The 19476-nt window shown below is 31.3% G+C and overlaps 1 protein-coding gene across 3 annotated transcripts in view; it reads left to right on the top strand.

Annotated features, from left to right (window-relative positions):
* Positions 1-18602, top strand: part of LOC130896364 (homeobox protein abdominal-B) — a 257532-nt gene extending 238930 nt beyond the window's left edge. The window contains exons 6-7 of one of the 3 annotated variants that reach the window (XM_057804390.1): positions 1864-2646; positions 6988-18602. In XM_057804390.1, coding sequence (XP_057660373.1) covers positions 1905-2646; positions 6988-7439 — 1194 coding nt within the window. In that variant the 5' untranslated portion in view covers positions 1864-1904 and the 3' untranslated portion in view covers positions 7440-18602. Of the gene's footprint in view, positions 1-1396; positions 2647-6987 lie in introns of those variants that run through there. The other 2 variants (XM_057804392.1, XM_057804391.1) reach the window with 2 other exon arrangements.
* Positions 18603-19476: the final 874 nt, after the last annotated feature.

Raw genomic sequence — 19476 nt, 5'->3', positions numbered from 1 at the left:
AATAATATTCACCTAAAACTGGATACAAACTTAAAGGTATAGCAGATTCATTCCTTAACCGTTCTAGAATTATTAGATTAAAGTCTCGTGCAGGAGAGGGATTCTACTACTTATTATTGCTTGGCCAATAAGAAATATTGAAAAGCAGAACAAATGTGAACATTCGAGGGGACCGCGAAAGTATAAAATTACCGAAGTTGAAATTATATTTACAAATCTTGCTTGATAATGAAATTGATATTTTTTAAAGTGTAGACATACACGTTATTCTTCAATTAAATTCATTGTGGTGAATATATTGACAAGATTTCTGTCTAATTTAATCATTTTCAATCAGTCACATATATAAATTATTTATAAGATTCATTATCCTTCAAATATTTCTCCCATGTATATCAATGTTCCTATTTATTCGGGAAAAAAGTGATTTTTAGGTGAACAATGACCTATTTTTATCAAGAATAAATCATTTAATATTGAATTATTAGAAAGTGTTTATTGATAATTGTTTTTTTGCAAAAAACTGGAGAATTGTTGAAAAATTATGATGCTCCATAATGATCATGCACTAAAATATTTGTCATAATAGTATGTGACTTAAAAATGTAGTCAAATCAATTCACAATTCTCCTACCAATTCAATAAAGTTATGAAACTTCAGTTTACTGATTTATCGTCATCACTTTTTGCAACGATATCTATTGTTCTCAAGTTGGGAATCGGTAATGCCGATTCATATACATTTGATTTATTGCAAGTGCAATTATTTTGTATTACTAACAAAAATATTGGTTCTTACGTAATTGTCCATCATGCGACCACCATGCTATAACTAAAATGAATATTGAGAGAGGTATTAATATGTAAACATCAACCCCCTGATTTGTGAACTGTTACCATTAAAGATGGAAAAATTATAGTTACTTACTAAAAGTAGTAGTAAATGAAGCATTGAATTTCACTACACATCAAATTACAAACTTTCATTTGAATAAATACTTTTGTTATTATTGGCCAGATGAATGAATATTACTTATAATTTTAAAATTAATCATCATCATCTAGGTAAATATTCAAGAATCATTTTTTCTACAAAAAAACACATTATTTCCTTTGTTCGTGGTTTTATAATCCGTTGTAAAATTTTAAGAATATTTTATAAAAGGGTAGGCAAAAAAAAGGAATTAATCCGAGAATCAGAAGAGTGCACTTCGTTCTCCACTGGTATCTTCGAAATGGTGAACGTGTGTCTTCACTAATTTCATGTAGAATTCGAATCGCGAGAACACATCGTAGCATTTTCTTTAAACCGCCGCTAGATCGCACGCGCGTTCCGGATCCAAGCGGTCAGAATCTAAACGCGAAGGAGCACCACACTCCACACGACTTCAGTGTGTGTTTGATACTTGTGTGGTGTTGACATCACATAAACACGACGAGCGTATGAATAGATCGCGATTATTTTCCGGAATTGAATCACACGATAAAAAAAAATTTTCTTTAAGAAAATATAATATACAAATAATCAAACAAAATTAAAAAAACAAATTATTTTTTGAAAAATATAAGTGTCAAAAACATTTATAAAACTATAAATAACCGCGAAGTGACTTTTGAAAAATTTTTATGTGCGGAAAATATTTTTAACTTTGTCTCATTGTGGTGTTTTTTTTTGTTTCATAAATTACTCCCTTCTCGACTGGTGTCACGTTGTGATCTCTTCCAACTGTATCGGAATGTCGTTGGATTATTCTTCGCAACTGTAATCGAATTGCCCAACAATCATCCTTACCATCGCTGACCCCGTGGCGTGCGCGGCGCCAACCCTGTACGATCATGTACATCCCCCGGGATCGTCTCCAGCCACCGGAACGGGGTCTTCCGCCGGGGTAGCCTGGTGGTCCATGATGAACGGCAGCCTCTACGAAGATAGCCCCCCTCCAGCACCTCAAAGTGCAGCTACGCCGATCAGCAATAGCGGAATGACTAGTCCAGCTACGGTACCAGCTCCTGCAGCTACTACATCGGCGACATCGAGTTCCTCGCCTGCCAGTGTCACCAGTAACAGTGGCTCAGCAGGTCCTTTACACATTCCCGCTAAACGGTTAACATCTGGTGGTTACGGTGACTGTGGGGATGGTGTCATAAGGCACGGTCATGGTCAACCTTGGTCGTATTCACCTTCAGAAAACCATCAAACAGCATTTGAACCCACCGTTGGACTGAATCATCATCAGTACAATGCGCCGACATACTACAATCTTGCAGGTGATGCTTCAGGTAACAGAGATAGGAAAGCACCTCTGTCCTTTTGGTCTCCGGCCGCTACAGCAGCTGCCGGTACTCCAGAGTACAAATATAATACCGTTCCAGCTGGTCCAAGCGCTGATCCCGCTGTATCATCTTGTCATCAAAGTTTCTCTGGTAGTTCTTGGTGTAACTATTCTCCGTATTCGACAACATCCAGGCATCATGTGGATGCTCACCAAGCCGTCCCGTATCTACCAGCAGATGATCGAGGTCGAGCTGCAGCCGCTGCAGCTATGGTTGCTGAATCTGCATCGTTTACACATGCCCACGATAGAGGTTATGGCCTTGGTAATTACGCACCTGAACCAGTTCCGTCTACACCTTATCCTCCTCCAGGTGAGTTAATTTACTTTTATATATTTGTTTTATTCCAAGTAGTTCATATAGTTTAATTTTAAACGATGATATTATTTAAAAATTATTGTCAAATAATTTCATACTCAATTCGAATTGAATAAACATACATGGGCTTATAGTTTCTCGTGAGAACGCTAGATGGCATCAGAATTCAAAATTGCGCTCGGTGTCTGTTGATTTTCGAGGTACGGTCGGCGAACTCAAGTAGTAGTTGGTTGTCTCGTAGGCCAGAAACCGTTCCAGATCGATAATTTCTTTAGCTGGTTAAAATATAGTTACAGTTTATACGTATTTCGAATTTCTTTTTTAAGTTCAAGTTCAGTAAGACAAATATAAAATTGTTTTTCAAATGGATATTCTAATATGGAATTAATTGTAAACAACTAATAGAACAAGGTCCTAACAATGAGAATTACAGCATTCACGTCCATTTTCTATTAGACCTAGGTCAGTTTTATTGCCAGTAAAAGTGGTACATCTTCATAACGGTCTTTCACAATAGGAAAAAAGCTACATGTTTGTTAAATTTAGTTAGGTATTTGAATCTTAATTTAATTTCAGAGAGTTAAATAATAAAAAATATATTGCGATATTATACAGGACTAGGTATATAAATAAAGTCTTCGTGAATGGTTTACAATCACGTAACGAATCAGCTGACTAACGAGTCACGCATCTAAACGACTTTTAGACCGGTTCAATAACAAGTTTCAATATAAAATTATGTCAACAAATTTTTTTACTCAATCTTAATTATAATCATTATGTTTAAATTCCAATTTTATTCGCCTTATGAATATTCAAGATAATTTTGTTCTCATAAATCTTTTTCCATCCTTGATCTTTAAATTATTTATTTGTTTACCTTATATTGAAGGTCGTGATTCGAAGCATTCTCCCAATATTGGTCCAGCAATTCCAAATAATTATTTAAACATTTAAATTTGAATACAGTATACTCAAAGAATTTGAAATAGTTCATACGTAACCTAGGAGCAATATCTATATGAAAGTACTTATGTATAAATAAAAAGTCACGAATAGCATGTAAAAAAAGTAAAATTGACTATGTATAGTATCTAAAGTGTAAAATGAAACCACAAAATGAGTATAATTAGAAAAATTTCGCTTTGAATTCCATTATTTTTCCCATTGTTATCGCTCTCAATATTTATTTTACTTTTATGAGTAAAATTTTTTTCTGTTTTTCAAAATTTTGCTCAATTACATAATTTACACTATTTAAAGTGTAATATTTTGATATTTTAATAGAATTAAATGATTCTTAGTTAGGATCATGTTTTTCTCAGTTCTCCTAGATTAAAAGTACTATTTATTCCTTTTTTAGAAATCTAGGAGTGGTATATTTTGACAAATATTTATTTACGATCCACATATCGAATGAAATCTTATATTTCAGAATTAAAACAAAAAGTTGGTTCAATGACAGGCCTGTTAACCTTCTGTATTAACAGCTGAGATTTGGTGACTACGCCAGTTTAGGATCTGGGGTTGTTAAAATTTATGATTGCTATAATATTTGCTTTGCACATTAGTTTTTAAGTGTCAATTCCAAACAATTCGTTTGTTTCAAACAAGTAAACAAATAATTATGTCTTTTTAAACGTGTGCCTTTATTAACAATAATCGTTTAAATTGTAATGGCATATTTAGTAGCTGTGAAGTATCTTTTAACTATTCAATTTCTTGAATAAATTGAATAAACGTACTAATATATTCTATTTTTATAATAAATATCCGTATATTATTGATCTTTTATATTTATTATATGTGTCGGATCCTTGCGGATTATCAAAAAAATTGATTCCTTAATCTTTGTCTTTTCTATCAATTAAAAATATTAATCTTTCTAATTATAATTAGGTTCAAAACTCGATAGCATATGCTAATTCTTTTTATTCAAAACCACTCTTTGCATTTACATATTTTGAGACAGGTCTGGATTAAGGTATCCAGTAATCTACTGTTCAAAATTAAGTAGGTAAAAAGTGACAAACAAATACGGTAAATGAACTTATATCGGTAGCAGCAATTATCTACACTGAATCTATTTCAACTTTTAATATGTTGAGGCAAGCAGTTACAAGTTTAGTGTATACCCCAGTGTGGTACTTTAGTCGATTTTGTGATAATTTACAATGTTTGAAATATAGATCTTGAACATACCAGTAGTATTAAGTCTTGCTTTGAATAGCCCCATAGATATTAAATATGATAACCTGTATATGGTTATGATACAGTAATTTTTAGAACTGTTTAAGATTGGTATGAGCAATATTAAAGTGGAAATGAATCAGTTAAGGATGAGGAACGATCGAGACATCCTTCAATCTCAAAAAATACTTTACAAATATGTAAGAAGTAAGATAAATGCGAAGATATCAGAAAGCAGATAGCAGAAGCCAAGAGTAGTATATTGAAGGAATTTATATCAAATTTCATATTATCTGTGTTTTTTCATTCCATCTCTAACAGATAACAATGTAATTGGATTTGTTTCACGAATGGAGTAAACCTGAAGTATTTTCGGATAGTCAACTTTTCATTAGTTGTTTGTTGGAACATTTGATTTTGAAAATTGTCAAGTAAACTTGAACTTGTCGAAATAGTGTAACGGATTCCTAAAAATAAGTATCTTTATTCTGTTGATCGTTATTCGCCACCGAAGGTCAGAGATAAGTGATTCTGGATAGTCTGGATAGTCAATAATGCATACATTGAACCAGCAAATTGAACTTGAAAATGAAATAACTATCTTGAACACGACATTGCTTGGATAAGATATACTGTGAAGAAATATGAGGAAATTTATTTTCATCATGACAAAAGATACATTTGTTTGATATATGGGAGGATAAGATTACATGTAAGAAAGGTGCTATACTAGAAACCTTTTGAAAAGAACGAAAAGATGGATCTCACTAGCCTGGGTCTCTTTTAAACGAGAAAATAGGGAAACGACAACGTATTGGAAAACATTTCCACAATTCATTGCTTTTCAATAGAGGACTCATAGTCATATCAGTGTAGGGAACTCGGTTTGACTTTCCATCCGCTCTGCACTTATACCTAAAAGGACATTTTGTGCGTGACTTTGCTTTCCAAAGGGAGTTATTTTTGTGGAATTGTTTTGTTACTTTTTTCAAGGTACAAGTACTCTTCACAGAGTACATGTTTTGCTGTCTCTATGGCTTGCTTTCATTATCCACAGTTGACGACCTCTGCTATGTCTATTGTCTTCAGGTGGTATGTAAAGGTGCAGTGACTTGTTAGCAGACTAATAAACAGTATAATGTCTGATACATAACAGTGTAAATTGAACCCAAAAGGCATATGTTAAAAGGGTATTAACAAGCCTTACTTATACCACAAGAGAAAATAGAATAAAGAGAATGAGGTGGAGGTAATTTTATACTTGTTCTATATCATTATATTCTTCTCTTTGTACTCATAAGTCTTATAGTATCTACAAAAATCATGTATGGTACAGCTACTACTTTTTATCACTATGTCATATAAGGAAATATTATAAATATGATTTAACAATATAAATAAAGTCTCCTTAGAAATCCAAACTTAAGTATCCTGAGATCTTGTCGAATTTTATTCAATGTATATGGTCGTTTAGAAAGTGAAGAGAGAACTTTTCTCTTATTACTTCGATTGGTCATTCATTATCAAGCCAGAATATTCACATCTTGGATAGAACGGGTCTCAAAGTAAGAACAATAAAATTCTGAAATTAGAATGAAAATTTTAGATTTGTATTTTTACTGAAGGAGTCAACTATTGCTGGAATTTCAGCATTTGGTACTTTCCTCCCTTTTAGAACTTCGACCAAGAATAATATTTTCTAACCATACTGTCTAGATTATGAAGTAGATAGTAAATAGTCTCTGCTAGTATGAATCTCTTTATTTAAGCAATCTTTATCCGTAAATAAAATACAAATAAAAGATAATATGTTATTTATTTCCAAAAATATTTGAATTTAATATAACAGTAATAATAAAAGAATATTATATCAAATATTTTCAAAGAACGTGCTGAATGTCCCATATATTGATTTCACTTTAATTGACTTTGCATTTTTTTGAAATTAATTATTTCTATATATCAAAAAAATTAAAAACAATGGGCGTGAAATATTGAAATTAATGAAAGCAACAATTTGAATGAACAAATGTCAATTTAAAAAATAAATTAAATTCAAGATAAGTAATGAAATGTTGATTGCAACTTGAAATTAATCGCAAATACATTGACAAATACTTGTTATGAATATTTAATTGTTCACAGTTATGTGGGGATCATCCCCATCTCTTTTTGCTTCAGGTTCGCTGGGTTCCATGGGTGTAACAGTTCCTTGTGGAGCTGGGACAAATCCTCTCGAATGGACCGGACAGGTAACTGTTCGCAAAAAACGCAAGCCGTACTCCAAATTTCAGACGTTGGAGCTGGAAAAAGAATTTTTATTCAATGCCTACGTTTCGAAACAGAAACGTTGGGAATTGGCAAGGAATTTGAATCTTACCGAACGCCAAGTGAAAATTTGGTTTCAAAATAGAAGAATGAAAAATAAAAAAAACAACCAACGGCAGCAATCGCAGCAACAAAACAACAACAATTCCGCTACCAACAACCAGAACCATCATGGTTCGCATCACCATCCATCGCACCAAGTTCATACGCCGCATCATATTGTGAACCATCACGTTTCTGCTAATGGGACGTTGAAACACCATCAGTGACCAATGCCGTTTTCTGGGGTAGTTTTGGGCCATCATCACCATGGGCTAGCCAATTAAAATACTCTTTAGTGTCATTTTTACTACAAGAAAACTAGAACCATTTTCTCCAGGAAAACTTTCGCTATGTAAATTTCGAAATATTTGATGTATTTTGGCATATAATCGAGGTATGAATGGTTATGTGTGAAAATAACCCCCAAAGTGATTATTCAATTTTTTTCTTTCACACGTTCATGAATATTAATATTTATCATACTATTTTGGATATGTTAACCTTTTTCTTGGCGAAAAGATACATGAAACATTCTTATATAGACATTTTCTTGTAACTGTAACTTTTAAATTAATTGTATTTCGTCGTGGCAAAGCCAGCTCTCATCTTCAGTTCACGTTTTAATTTTGAATGGGCACAGAAACCACTGGTATTGTACATGTCAATAAATACTAGTGGGAAAGTTTTTCTAAACTTCACTTCAAACTACTCGAAACTTCAATTAGCTGGTTTTTCACAGTTTCAACTTTTATGTTATTTCAGTGTTTTTTTCAATTGTACTTCTATCCAGCTCATTTGCTCAATTGTTGTCCTAGAACCATAGCTGTAAGAAAAGTACGAATGTGTGAATTTTATTTTTAATTTCGTACCAATAGAGAAAATAATTTATTGGATTTCTTTATATATTATAATAAAAGCTATGTTCTAAAAATAAGTCAGAAATATGTCTCAAAATATGTGGCTTTTATTCATCTATATTAAAGACGTTTTAGTCTTTGAATTATCATTTTTGATAAATTTATCAAATTCAGTATTAATGGTAATGGAACAAACTTAAGAGGTTATTTTCTTTTCAATACCTCGGACCAAAATATATTCAAAGTATTCGGAATTTCCTCGTGTTTGTTTTCCTGGAAATCTAAACTTTTAAGCGATGTAATTTTCTCGTAGTATTATTTAATAAGTGCTTAAGACTTGGTTCAGTTAGGGCGAAGTGTTAACGAATACCAACCCCTAAATAAACGTTCTTTGCAGTGCCAAAGAGTAAATTTATATTTGTTATATTTGTGAATTTACTAAAAACTTATTTTTTTAATTTTCCAAAAAAAAAATTTTGGGCTTGTGCAAATAAAGCGTTCAAGATAGTATTGTCTAAAACATAGATAATTTTTAATAAATGTATCAAATGTAAATAATTTTCATGTACCTATATTTAGTTTCCTGATCAAGTATTAGTTGATACTTAGAGGTTTTCATGAACAGATGTAGAATGGGAATTGAAAACTGTAACTGTATTGATTTTCACTATAAAATTTGTTATTTTTCTCTTACGTAATATCCTTGACAAAACAACAATCGACGTTTTCCTCTTTCAATTGTATGTACTTATTTTGGGTCCAAATACTGCTTGACATGATGTGAAACAACATGCAATGCCATGCAAGACGCAATTATCGGCATGGTGCGAGAAATCTAGTTACTTTTGGCATAAAAACCATCCTGTCCGTCAAGCTCCAGAAGCAAGACAGCAACAGATACATTATTGTTGGTGATTCACTGCTCACTTTTCAAACTCAAACTGGTCACAAATTACTAGATGAAATTAGAGGTTAGGAATTTGTATAGTTTCACTTATAGAAGTTCTGTTAGAGGCAGCCATGATGCAGCGGAAAAAGCTTCCATAATGTCAAGCAACATGCAATAAGTATCATTGTATGAAATATTTTAAATGAAATTTCTTGAAAGTTGTTTTGCATCATGTCAAAGTGCCTTAACACTTGTGAGATCTAGTTGGTGGTTACCGTATATAATTTTCAATGCTAGATGTAGATGCTAGGCAAGCAGGAATTAACATTCGTTTAATTGTAGTTACAAAGATTTTTGCTTGAAAAATATTGTGAAAAAAAATTCTTGAAGTAGTAGTAGTAGCATTTCCGGTTACTAATGCATAGTATTGAAAAAGAGTTTTCTGAGAAGTTTATGAATATTTAATACGCGAAGATATGATTTTCGAAAATTTTACCAATAAATTCAATAATATAAAAATTATTTTCCTATTTAGTTTGATATCCAGTGTTAGAATTTCACATTGAAATGGATAAATCTCATAGATAACATAACTTATTTGGTATAAGTTTTCGACGATCCATGGTATATTACATTGAAATACTATTACTATCTCATTTTTGGGAATGAGTATGAATTTTACTTTACATATGTCGTACAGAATATATATGTTTAATTTTATTTAAGTTCGACCCTATACTATTAGAAAAAGGGAGAGCATTGAGGGGGTTTGGTGAAAACAATATGGTAGGTGGGTATCTTGAGGTTGATCACGATCGAATGCTTTTCGCACGTCAACAAACTTGTTCATAATCTTCTGTATCTGAACTCTTGCTGTTCGTCTATTTAATATTTTAATTTTATTCGTAGGATTGAGGAGGTTAAGGCCTTTTCAGTTAACTGTAAGCTTATTATGGTCTTGTTTAAACATAGGGATGTGATTCTATAATAATAGGGGTAAATAGAAACATTATACACAAATGGACGAACCATTATCTAGATTATGAGTTACAGTAGTATATTTAAGAGCAATACAGTTTCCATCCATCAGCACTCATCCGGAACTCCCCAAAGATGTGCAAACTCTATTGAAACATATTTAACAACTTTGTAGTATTTTAGTATTTTTTTTTTCAATTCTGAATGTTTCGGTATTAATTGTCATATTTCTGAGGTACATTTTTTCATGAAACAAACCTTTAAATGTTATCTAATATTTAAAATTATGTTGTTATCTTTGTTAATAACTAATATAACATAAATATTGTTTCACTTTGTCCATTTCTACGAAATATTATCTATGAAATGACAACTTTCTGTAACGCGGGACTACAAACAATCTGGTGCAAAGCACTCGAAATTAGCTACATTCGAAATGGTAGCTACTTTAATTTGTATTATTACTTGAAAAAGGTTTTAAAACTTTTGAGACTTATTTTGTACATATATCGACTGTAATTTTGTCTTTAGATTGTAATTAGTTGAGACAGTAAAATAAATTTACACTGGAATAAACAGTTTTTCCTGTAATTTATGCAATCAACATGTTTTTCCTAACCTTTTCATCATCTTTGAACACACATCCCACGCTTAAGATATTAACGAATAAATCTAAATACACCGTCATGATGGAAACACAATTATTATTTTGCTATACCGTACTTTCATCCACTGTACATGAAACATTGTAATTGTACTTATAGTGAAGACATTCATAGCATATAAAATTGACACCTTTGAATAGAGCAAGTGGTGCTTATAATAATTCAAATTTTGTTTGTAAATAATGTCGATATTATTGAAAATCAAACTACGACTTATACTAAACCTATAAGATGTGAATAGAAGGAAAATTGATTCACTTTATCAAATTTGATCGATAATATTGATTACATATAGATATGTTCTCGTTGTTTTCCTTCTATGAGCAAATTATATGTACTCAATGATTTAGTTTACTGAGTTTCTAAACATAATATATAAACTAATATTATTCGAAAAAAATGTCCTCTCTATCAACACGCAGGCGAAACTTATGATCCAATCTATCATATTTTTCTTCTTTTTTGTTTCTCCCTATCCAATTTTTAGGCGTCATGATTACTACCACCCGTTACTTCTAAGCCATTCTGTTTTGTTATCTGTATCTGTATCATTATTCTTTGTTGGTTCATTTACATCATAAATCCATACCACTTCATTAACTATTGATGTTTTTCAATTTTATTTCCCTCAAATGTTTCATTTCAATTTGGATCAATCTATTTTTAGTTTCATATGTATTTACTCTTTTTTTTTTAAGATTATTCAAGATTCAACTCTCTTCAACTATATATAAGTCAAATTTTCAAACATACTTAATATAAACACAAATTACACATATTTAGAAAATAGTTGTGAGTGATAATTATCTAGAATAATTGAGAATATATGGATGAAATTTAATAATAAAACAGAAAAAGTTTAAAGATTACAGTGTGGATTTATTTTTCTGTAAATCATGATTATTGTAATCAATGTTGCCTGTAGTTCAATGTATAGTAAATTATTGCAGGTATAGGATTTTAAAGTAAAGCAGCCATAATTTTCCTGTGTTAATTTTAATTTCTTCCAGTACTTGGAGCTATCCACATGTTAAGAAGACTATTTCACAGGTACCTCTCTAATGGCCAGGTAATGTAAATCTCATAGAATTATTGAAAATATTTTGGATACAAATATTTTTTTTAATTCAACTGTAAATTTTTCCCATCAGTTATTTCGAAAATCTACATATTTTATAGCTGAAAATTGAAAATAAATATTATCCGAATTCAAACACTTCACTGCATAGCAAAATGAATAACAATAGAAATTGTAAAATGTTTTCAATTCTGGTTAATTATTTTTATATATTTTAATTATGATTTTTTGTTTTTCGATTTATTTGCAATATAATTATTTCGCTTGGAATAGTTTTGATTAAACATCAAATCCCCTAGTAGTTAAATCACTAACTAAGATTTTTGAAATTGTGAACTTATTGTTGTGACTAATAATGGAACGATACTTATGTTGATTTTCATCTTGTGAATTCTAGAGTCAGGTAAGTTTGAGAATTAAAATTTTTCTCCTATAACTATTATTTTTTTTGCAAATTAGTGCTTTCTTTAGAGGATCTCAAACTCATTTGATTATCTGCTTGCATCATCTACAGAAAATGTTTGTTAGGAAAAATAGTAGTGTATTACTTGCCCACTATAAGGGAACGATGTGTTGAGATTAAAAGAGTTTTGGTTTAACATTACAAAAAAATATTCAAAGACATTTATGGGTGGTGTGAACAAGAAAATTGCTAACGATAGATGAAAGACTTCAAGTGAAACTTCTAATTATTATTTATCCCTTCTATACTATCTATTTCAATGGTTAATCAAAGGATCTTATCAAACGAAGCCTCTACATATTATTGAAGGTTCATCAATAAATTGATTTCTTCCCTTACCACGACAATTAGTCCTCTAAGCAGGAACATACCCACATGTGTTATACTACTGGTTACTTTGATTTGATTTCAACTCATTTTCAGAACTAAGTTTTTAACTATTCACCCAGAACCAGACTATAAACACTGTTCGCATGACGGCTAGGAATATCATAAAATGGCATCTATTACAATTTTCGAGAGAAATCGGGTTCCACCATTATTTCTAACACATTTTTAACGTTTCCCGCGGGATTTTCTCTCGTTCTGACTTTTGGAAATCGTTAAACAAAACGAGTAACAATTTGATGTAAATGGAGAGGATGATTTAAATTGACTGTTGCCGATTCAACACCAAGAGTTATATCAACCGCTCGATAGGTGCCTCGTGGATTTTGTTCTATCATACGTCTCACCAAGTTCTTATTGTAACAGAAGAACAGGACCTTATCACCAAGTGATATCCCTATAATTCGCTTTACCTGTAAAACAAAGTTGATCATGAATCACTTTCATCACCAAGTGCGCGTCCTAATCGTAAGATTTTGTTACATGTACATCTCTTGTCCAATTCATATTTCGATGGCAAATCGTAAGTACCACTATTTAATCTGTATTAGGCACTGCAGATCACACTACTTACGTATGACTGTATTTTGAAAAGGAATTGCCAGCTCTACTTAGTTTCATCTAAGATTTTCCATAACTCATATATTTTCTGCTACCAATCCCAAATATTCGATATAATTTTTTCTTTTCTATCATTCCTCAGTACCTGTATTAAAGTACTGAACTCCCACAGTACACAATTTACCTCCATTATTCCTATATAAACAAAAATAAGTTAAAGAATACTAGTTTCAGGTCATTTGTTATTTTTGTTATTACAAAGTGAGAAATCTTCACACTCTGATTCACATTGCATAATTTCCAAGGTCTTTCCTACATTGTTACTGTATATTTTTAGAAGCAGACGCTGTATATCAATTATACATTATTCGTATAATGCCTACATCCCATGGAATTCAAAATAATTATGTTAATAAGAATTATATTTTGTCTTACTGTGTTATTTCTTTTTTGTTCTTCCAGTTGTTCAGTGATAGGATTGAATGAATGAATATTAGAAGGTATGATGCATAGTCCATATAAAAATCATTCTAAAATTAACATAAATTTTTGTTGTATGTGTAAAATCTTATCGTGCTATAAATGAATATATTCTTTTTCCCATTTTACGAAAAGCTTTTGTTAAAAAATCTCATAAATGTTTTTTCGCTTATGAAAAATAGGTGTTAATAGATATATGAAAAAGAATTAATTCCTAAAAATACACCGTTTTTTGATACTGAACATGTGAATGGCTTCTTGGACTATACCTTGCAAATGGATGTAAATAATTAAATTACGTTTTAGGTACCTGTATATCTGTGGCTTGTTGTATACGGTTGATGCAAAATTTTATGTTACGTTACAATTTTCTTTTTCGTTCCTCTACCGCTTGGTGTATTAGTGCGGGGGACAAGCTGACATTCTTGTTCCATATATGTAAAATACTGATGTTCAGTTTCACACATGCTGATGAATGAAGTATTGAGCAACAATTTTAGTAGGTACTAATTTGTGTAACTCTTTGCCACTATTTTTTGTCGCCAATTAGTATTTGCAGTTATAATCATATTCCACGTCCCTTCTTTTTTTGTGTCATCTCAAGTAATGTTTTTTTTATATAATTTTTTCTTCCAAAAGTAGCCAATTTAACTTTATATATTCAAGTCCAATCTTGTTTAACTACCTTTGTAAAGTTTGAATGTCACCAGCAGTTTTCACAAACTTGTTTACGTAGTTACCTTTTTTGTAAATCGATCAATATGACTGGGAAGTTTTATTGTGATTCAGAAACTTTCGGAGGCCCAGGAGGGATGTGCACTCTTCCCACTCCCGCTTAAACTTGATTCGCATGACATCTTTCAAAGAAGCTTTCGAGAGTCAACCATTAAGTATCAATGTTAATTGCACATGGATCAACGATATGCTGATGACACAGACCTGATAGCAGATAAAATGAATGACCTCTAAAGTCTTCTGGACATAGTTGGGAATGGGAATCAATATGAACATAAAAAAGACAAAATTCCTAGTAATCACCTGCAAATTAGATGAGTTCCAGAATATAAAACTATTATTCAATAGTTAACGGGTAACAAAGTTTACTTAAGTGACTTGATTATGTGAAGACTGGTCCTCAGTTGTAGAAATCAAGTGCCGGATAGAAAAGGCATAGAGCTATTTCATGGAATTCAAAAACGTGTTTACATATTGACGTCAACCTCAAAATAAGATTCACAAAATACTACGTATAGTCCGAGCTATTCTACGGTATGGAAGGTTGGACACTGAAAGTTAACATCATGAACATCATGAGTTCCACGGTCGGCTAGAAAAACCAACGAAGAAATTTTGAGGAGAATGTGCATTGTTGATCACGATAAAACGTAGGAAAACATAATACCTGGGACTTGTGATACGGAGCGAGAAATACCATTTGCTCTTGAGAAAAGGAAAGATAGAAGCAAGGGAGTTGGACTCAACAATATTAAAAATTGTACAGAGACAAGAACCACGGGAGAATTCATTCATACTACCAGAGACAGAATAAAATAATCTGAAGGGATCTCAAATATAAATTGATGGACAGAAGAAGAAGATCAGAAACAAAGTCCCAATCATCATAGTGGAAGCATTCTGAATCGCCAAGAATTATAAAGATCAGGCAATCATTAGATAATATTACGTTGAAGTATTGATAAGATTTCGTAATGCAGTAAAAAAAATGCAACAGTTTGAGCATGAGGTAATTGGTTACTTCGCCTCGACGAATACGCCAATGTATTCATCGAGGCTTGTGCAGCAATCTTCAACATCAGCCTCAGAACACTTTCGCTTCCTATGTAAATTGGTTCTTACCTAGAATAAAAATACAGCACAAAGATCACGGATCTGATGACAAAAAGAGAACTTTCAAACTATGAGGTAAGCATAATCTGATTGAGTCCTCATTAGTTTGATTTTTTATTTTATTACGTTACTTTTACATATCTACATATAATAAATATGCATTCATTTTTTGGTCTATTTTGTCATTCCTTATTCATTGCCGTTTATAGTTAACAACTTCTTTAAGACGTTTATTGCTAAAGTTTTTTTTATTAGTTCCATATTATACATTTAAGCACCAGTCGATTTTGTGTTTGTATCTTTCGTCATTTTATTTTAGTGAACATACTCTAAAATTCTCACACATTCTGTTTACTGATTTTAGAACTACTCTGTTCACCTACTAATTAATGGCTTCGTTAACATTAGCTGAGAAACTGAGTTTTCTTGTTCCTTATTACAAGTTCCTTGGAACTTTCTATTGGTAAACACTTCTCATACTTTAATTATGCCTGTGATTTCATTACACAATTACTCCTTTTAGGTACTTGTAAGGATTTCATTCTCTATCGTTTGTAAGTATGATGTTTCAGTTTAAAGTTTTTAACTCATTGAATTTTTGGTTTTTTCTTAGTTTATCAGATTCTTTTCAAATTTAAACCAATGATAAACTCAATATTGCGGAAAGTTTTCCTCTCTTTATTGTTCTAAAATCATATATTTTTATCGCCAGTATTTTATTCTGATTTTTTCTGTTCATATTGTATTATGCTAAAAGTTGCTCTTGAATTGAGAGTGCATGAATTATTTACTGAACTCAGTTTTACTCATATTTTGGAACTAGTTTATCTTAGCGCCTTTTCTGTATAATCACTAAACTGTTGTAATATACTGGAACAACTTCTCTAGAAATCCGAATTTCATGAATATTGTAATTACTACGAACCACTATATTAACCCATCAAATGATGTATTTATTAATTAGTGACAGCAATTAATTACATTGATGTACATATTTGACCTAGTGGAAGGTAGATGACTCCAAATTGATTACATTTTAATGCGATAGAAGACAGTTGGATTTGTGGTTAAAAACTAAAAACATATGGGTACATGTTTCTAAATTTTCCTATTTAATTCAATATATAACTTGTTATATATTTAGATTCAATGTGAATACGAAAAATAGTTCAATTCTTCAACTTCGATAGAGTATTCAATTTACAGTGAATCTTAGATTTTTCTTCAACAAATGAATAACGAAAATTGAGGTGTAGCAGCATTTTCTGTAATAAAATAAATGATAAATAAAGTTTGATCAAATTGTTCTTCATAAATATTTATTTCAAATCAACATGACTAGCAAAAAATTTGAAGAAATTCCCGAAATCATACAGCAATCCTTGTAGACGTAATAAATTACCGGTAAAAGTTCATTATCGCCTAAAGTTGGAAATAATCCTGGGATATTTGGCTTTATAGGATTGTTACCTTCAAACTTGATTCCAAATACCACCAACATCTTTTCTCAAACCATTTACAAGAACATCGTCTGTCTTCTAGGAAAAGAAATCCGCGATGATCTTCTCATGAATTGTTCTAATCCTCTTAATGTTTACTCTATATCAGCTATAACGAGCCGTAGCTTATCCTTTGACGATGATCCTTCCATACATATTTCGATAGTACTTATTATACCCTTCCCATCTACATTTTTTTAAGGGAAACATAATTTTTTCATTACGATTACAATTTCTATTTATTTTTCTTCGTGTGCCATGTCCGTTAACGTAATTGGTCAACATCTCACATCTACCTGCGTTGTGCTCTCTAATTATCACAGAGAGAATAGTTACATCCGAGAACCGAAAATAAATTACCAAGATTTCCTAGTTGCATTCTCCGCCACCTTGAAAAAACCCCTAATTTTAACATAACTATTATCTAAATATTTTTTTCTTATCGACCAGTGTTTAAGAAATTGTAAGGAAAGTCAAAAATTTAGGTAATCAAGCCCTTTTTTGTCATTTTCTGCTCCCTCCTTATCGATATCGTAAAATGATATGTGTGAATATGCATTAGAAGGTTCCATGTACACCGCGACCCAAAGGATCTAGCGTTGTAAGGTGTCCATTTAGGCGACAATACCTCAACAAGACACCTGTGAGTATTCGTAGATTGCTCTTGCTTAGTTTGATCAATTCAACAGATATTTTCTGGTTATTGCTTTCCAAGACAAGCCAAGAGTGTCTTGGCCTGTCAAAACCTCTATAGATTTTCGTAGTAACTGGTTCTACGCCTATCTACCTTCTTATCCACTATTTCGGTGTTGTCCTGTTGAAACCCGGATCATCTTGGTTAGCAGACTAAGCATTATTTTATAAATCCACGGCCATCATACAATATCACGTTTTTGATTGATGGAAATGATCTATTGGAAGGAATATTAGTTTAGATTTAGTGATGTCAGAAGCCTGTATTGATAAATGATTTTTGTGGATGTTCATTATATGAGTTTCGACAATCTTGTCTGTCGACTATATTTCATGAATATAAAGAAACATTTTCTTTATTTTTGAAAGGAAGAACATATGGATATAAATGTCAAGGTTGTAGACTAAACTGCTGTCTTCGCATTAAAACGATAAATTTAATTAAAATTCATCTACTTTTCACTTGTATATTAATAGGACAATTAACTAGACATTTTATTTTATGGAAATTAAAGTATTCTGGAAAACTGTTAGAATAGGTGAATTTATGCTATTCTACTATTTTAATTTTAGCCAACGATTTGCTGTTTATAAAAATGATCTCGAGTTGGCCATTGTTTTACTTAACATAATATACACCAAGAAAACAATATGAATTTTCCAACAACATTAGGCTTATCATATTGTTGATAATTACAAGCCTGAAATAATGAAATGTTATGGTTACGAGTCGAAAAATAGTTATTTATGTTAGAATCATTCAAAATGTTGATTATCTTGATTTGGTATTGTTTTCTTGATGTTCACATTACTTTCAAAAATAGAGTTTTATTGCTATTTATGATTTTGTCACGTTTGTGGTTAGAACTGGAAATTATTTTTGAAATTTTTGTACCTATTTCTTTACACTGTATTTTTACTTGTTGTGTTCAAAATATGAATTGTTGTGTTTATGTATGTATATGTATACACATAAATATTATTAAGTACTGTCTTATATCTCATTTTCAATCCCGATTTTCTTAATTCCCTATTCAACATCCAGTTTAATTAATTCATTGAACATTGAACTTTACTCAGTGAATTTAAAAGTATTATAACCAATAGTAAACCGACTCTCGTTTTTTTTTTGGTAAAAGGATACTCACTGTAAAATTTATTTTTAAAATTTCCATAGTTTTGCTAAGCATATGATGGCTAAAATTACTAATCCGTGTGTACGAATTCAAATTACAATAGAATTTCAAGTAACTTTCAGTAACTAGAAAGTAATTATACTGAATTGTTTTTAATAACAATCTTTGAAGATTTCAAAAAATTCTTAGTATTTTGATTCACTACATTTATTTACTATATTATATTGTAAAATTGAATAATAATGATGTGGAACTATTGAATAGATAGCGCTAGCTACGTAAAGCCCTTATTTTTATATAAATTTGACAGATTTTCCATTAAGGCATCATTCTACCTCAATCAAAATATCTTGTCAGAGATATAGTTTGTTTATTGTATGGTATATTAAAAAAGTAAGTTCCTTAAACTAAGTTCAAGTTACTTGATTAGTATAGTTAAAACTGCATTACTAAGTCTACCTACTTAAGATACTCGCTGAATTGTTCAGCTCTAAAATTTCCTATACATTTTCAATAAGATTACCAAAGGAATTCTCAACATTGTAGGCATCGACAAAAACACGTGGTCGATGTGTAGTTGTCGTACTTCGTGCCGAGCAACCTGCCATGCTAGGAAAAGACTACAATTTAAAGAAGATAGTATAGTTTTAATGTCTTAGAAAAACAAAGGGGTCATCGGGTCTATGTCTAGTAGCTCCTCAAAATATTACTTCAATATACTTTCCCACAA

The sequence above is a fragment of the Diorhabda carinulata genome, chromosome 7 (assembly GCF_026250575.1).
Source record: "Diorhabda carinulata isolate Delta chromosome 7, icDioCari1.1, whole genome shotgun sequence".
NCBI lineage: Eukaryota > Metazoa > Arthropoda > Insecta > Coleoptera > Chrysomelidae > Diorhabda > Diorhabda carinulata.
The sequence above is the reverse complement of the archived record's forward strand: the minus strand, read 5'-3'. Positions and strand labels throughout refer to the sequence as shown.